At 40.9% G+C, this 3916-nt stretch overlaps 1 protein-coding gene across 1 annotated transcript; it reads right to left on the bottom strand.

The window, feature by feature from the left end:
* Window positions 1-1032: 1032 nt before the first annotated feature.
* On the bottom strand, window positions 1033-2788 carry LOC110028895 (cytochrome P450 94C1). Its single transcript, XM_020730940.1, is given in 2 exon segments — window positions 1033-1966; window positions 1968-2788. Coding segments are annotated over 2 exon segments (1497 nt in total). The 5' UTR covers window positions 2663-2788; the 3' UTR covers window positions 1033-1164.
* Between the last annotated feature and the right edge of the window lie 1128 nt (window positions 2789-3916).

Consider the following 3916-nt stretch of genomic DNA (forward strand, 5'->3'; position numbering starts at 1 on the left):
ATCATCTGATGATTCGATTAGGAGAGTAGATGTTTGACATTCGACTTACGTTAAGAAAGACAGAGGTAGGCCTAGAAAGACTTGGGCATATCGTATAAAAAAATCATTTTAATTTATTAGAATTAAATGAAAATATGACATTAAATAGGACACAACAACAACAACAACAAAACAAAGCCTTAATTCTACTACGTGGGGTCGGCTACATGAATCATTTTTCTCCATTGTGTCATATTTAGTGTGATGATTTCATTTTGTTCTACTAAATTAAGATCATTTTTTTTATCCAATAAACCTAAGTCTTCCTAGATCTATATGCACCTTTCTTAACATAAGTCGAATAGTCGAATCTAAAACATCTACTCTCCTAATCGGATCATCAGATGGTCGCCGTTTAATGTGACTAAACCATGTAAGACGACTTTCTTTCTATTTTTGTTCGTCACTGGAGCTGACTAAATAGGACACAATAGAGAAAAAAAGATTCACTTGCCGATCTCACTTAGTTGGGCAAAAGTTTTGTTATTGTTGTTGTTGTATACAATAACAAGGTGTTATAAATATAAATATTTTATTTTTCATGGTTAGATATGTAAATACACAAGAATTGTGTTGTGTAAATTTTCCTAGTCTCTCTAATTTTGTTTGTCACTGCAGCTAACTCAATAGGACACAATGGATAAAGAAGATTGAAGGTTCGTTTATGGTAGCTTGTGCGTTTCAGGATAAGCCGCTTATCCTAAAATGCGGCCCGCGTGCCGGTCGTAGGGGTCGACCCGCGACCTGCGTTTAGTGTAAAAACACAAACGCAATTTCGTATAAGCTGATGAAACGCACGAAGCAAACTGTACGGCAGCGTTTTGAAAACGCAGCCCGCACTTATAAGCTGCCCCAAACGGACATTCAGAGTTAGCGGACCCCATTTAGTTGGGTAAAAGTTTTGTTGTTGTATGCAACAATAAAAGTGTTAAAAATATAAATATTAAATTTTTTTGGTTAAATATGTAAATAAGAATCGTGTTATGTACCCCAAACCAAAATCAGCAAAACCATAAAAGCTTCTCTTTTTTTGGCTTCGGATCGGTTGAATTGCTAAGAATGGAAAATCTTCCAAGTACATCTCTTCTCTGTACATCCCACCAATCTCCCCAACCGCCCCTACGCTCATCTTCTCTTACTCACTCGAACCATCAATCCGCCGGCCAACGACGCCGTCAGCCCGGGGGCGAACTTCGGTCTCAACCCCTCCGATCCAATCGGCTCAATATTGAATTCTCGAAGAATGGCGACGATCACCGTCTTCATCTCCATGACAGCCATCTCCTTCCCCAAGCAAACCCGAAGCCCGCCCTGAAAGACTGGATATTTAAACTGGTTCGCTGGGGTAAAAATGCCATTTTGCAGCCACCTCTCCGGCTTGAACTTGAGGCAATCCTCCCCCCAAATGGTTTCCATTCGAGCCATGGCGTAGGGGTGGTAGGTTACCCTCGTTCCCCTGCTGACGAAAGTTTCGTCTGCAAGCACATCTTCTTCTCTGCAGAATTTGGAGTCGAATTGAATCGGTGGAAAGAGGCGCAGAGTCTCGTAGAGCGCCGCGTGAACGTAATGCATCCCCCTCAGCTGCTTGTTCGTCGGGAGAATCTCGCCGGCGAGGAACTCCTCCACCTCTTCACGAATGGCGGCAATCACGTGCGGGTGTTGGGATACGAGGAGGAAGAAGGTCGTCAAACCAGAGGCCACCGTATCCCTCCCGGCGAGCAAGAAGCTGATCACAATGTCGCGCAAGTACTTCTGATCATCCACGGAAGCCATGAAACGGGACAGCAAATCGTGGCCGGAATCGAACCCTAGTTTCCTCCTCTGTCTTATCATCTCATCCGCAAGATTGTTCACCAGACGAATCGATCGCTGGAGCTCCCTTTCCGATCCCAAATTGAACAGCCGCTTGATCTTCCACACGATCCGCGGCCGCCGCCGCTCGCCGGGCGGAGAGCATGGAGGCGAGATCAAACGCCGCCGCGAACTCCGATAATGGAAGGGAGAGATCGAGACAGCCCGGATCGAGCCCAAAGGAGATTTTGCATATGTTATCAAAAGCGAATCGCCGGAAAACGTCTTGCAGGTCGATGGGAGCTGCGGAGATTGAACGGAGGAGGGGAAGAAGACGGTGGCTGACCTCGCCGGCGACTATTTCAAATGCGTAAGTGCGAACGGATATGCTGCCGAGCTCAAGGCTCGCCATTTTTCGCTGAAAGTGCCATGTTTCTCCGTCGACGTTGAATATGCCGTTGCCAAGAAGATCGCCCAGGATGGAGGAGAAAGTTTTCCCTTTGGGGAAATTGTCGAAATTGGTCTTGAGGATGTATTCGACGTTGTCGGGATTGGATGTGATGGTGTTGCCGAGCACGTGGATGTGGATGGTGCCAGTCGGAGATCGCCGGAGGAGATGAGTGTACCAATCGCAGAGGTTGTCGAATTCGTCGGACCAATCGGAGTTGAGGTAGGAGGTACAGATGTCGCAGTTGCACCAGGGGAGGGAGCGGTGGAGGTAGAGGAGGAGGGAGGAGAGGAAGAAGAAGGCGGAGAGGGAGAAGAAGGAGATGGAGAGGAAGGATTGGGAGGAGGAGATCAGGGCGGGGAAGGAGGAGGGGAATTGTTCCATTGCAGGGGAGAATGAGGGAGAGGGGAGAAGAGGGCTTTGATTATATATAGGATTTATTAAGCTCGCTTTCCTTGTGTTTATCTAAACATGGGGAACATTTATTTTTTGGACATTTACATACAGACCACTCGAAACTTGCTTTTTATAAATCAACCCTTCTCTTCCATTCATTTTTTTAATTTTCAGTCGAATATTAAAATTCACGATAAAAGTCTATAACTCATATTTTTCATTTTCTTTTTTAATTCTTAATTTCAATGACCATTTATTTTAAAGGGCAATTACGTAGATCACCCTCAAAGTTACGTTCGGAGTCCAATGAATCATCTTCACATGGAGCTAACAAGGAAAAAAAAAGCATTTTCTTGTGATCTGGCCCGATAACACGGGAATATTTTTTCCGTGTTATTCCGCGTTATTCAGTGTTATTGTGATGGTATTTATGTGTTTTCTTGTTGTTATAAGACCAAGAATATTTCCATAACACAATAATACATGAATATCACTACAATAATATCTGAATAACGCGGAATAATACGAGAACAATATTCAATTATGCTAAAACGATTTTTTTGTCACATCAATGTGGTGTGATTTTATTAGACTCCAGACCTATCTCTACGTCTGGAGGTCCGGAGTCCATACATAATATTTGTTTGTTTATTTATTATTTACAAGTCAATAGCTCTCTTTCATCCATTTTTAAAATTCTCACTCAAAATATCAAAATTTAATCCATCTTTTTTATTTTTATCCGTCTTTTTGGTTTGATGATGACACGTGTAAATAAATCGGTTCAGTGGTTTTAAAAGATCCCTTGAATGATTGATCTATAAATATTGTTATTTTGGATGATGTATATGTAATTATCCTTCTTATTTTTTAATCCTGGCATCATGGGCGTCGCTATTTTTGATGTTAACTAAGTTTAGTTTAAATTATTAAATTATAATTATTGGGACGCATTTAAATGTTAATTTGTGCCGCCTTATTATTTTCTATTAAGATATGTGGTTTAAATATTATAGTTTTGGAAAGTATGCTTATAAGATTCCGGTGATATTTAGATGATAGAGAAATAAAGCGAAATAATTTTAAAAATAAATATTCAAACTATCAATAAATTAAATAAATGAAATATGTTCATTAAACAAGTGAATAATATGTATCATACTTTTTGTATAAGCATCTTCTTATAGTCTTTTTCCAAAATATCTTTGCATTTTCATATAAATGAAACATTCTATATTCTTA

Source organism: Phalaenopsis equestris, unplaced genomic scaffold (assembly GCF_001263595.1).
Source record: "Phalaenopsis equestris unplaced genomic scaffold, ASM126359v1 Scaffold000536, whole genome shotgun sequence".
Taxonomy (NCBI): domain Eukaryota; kingdom Viridiplantae; phylum Streptophyta; class Magnoliopsida; order Asparagales; family Orchidaceae; genus Phalaenopsis; species Phalaenopsis equestris.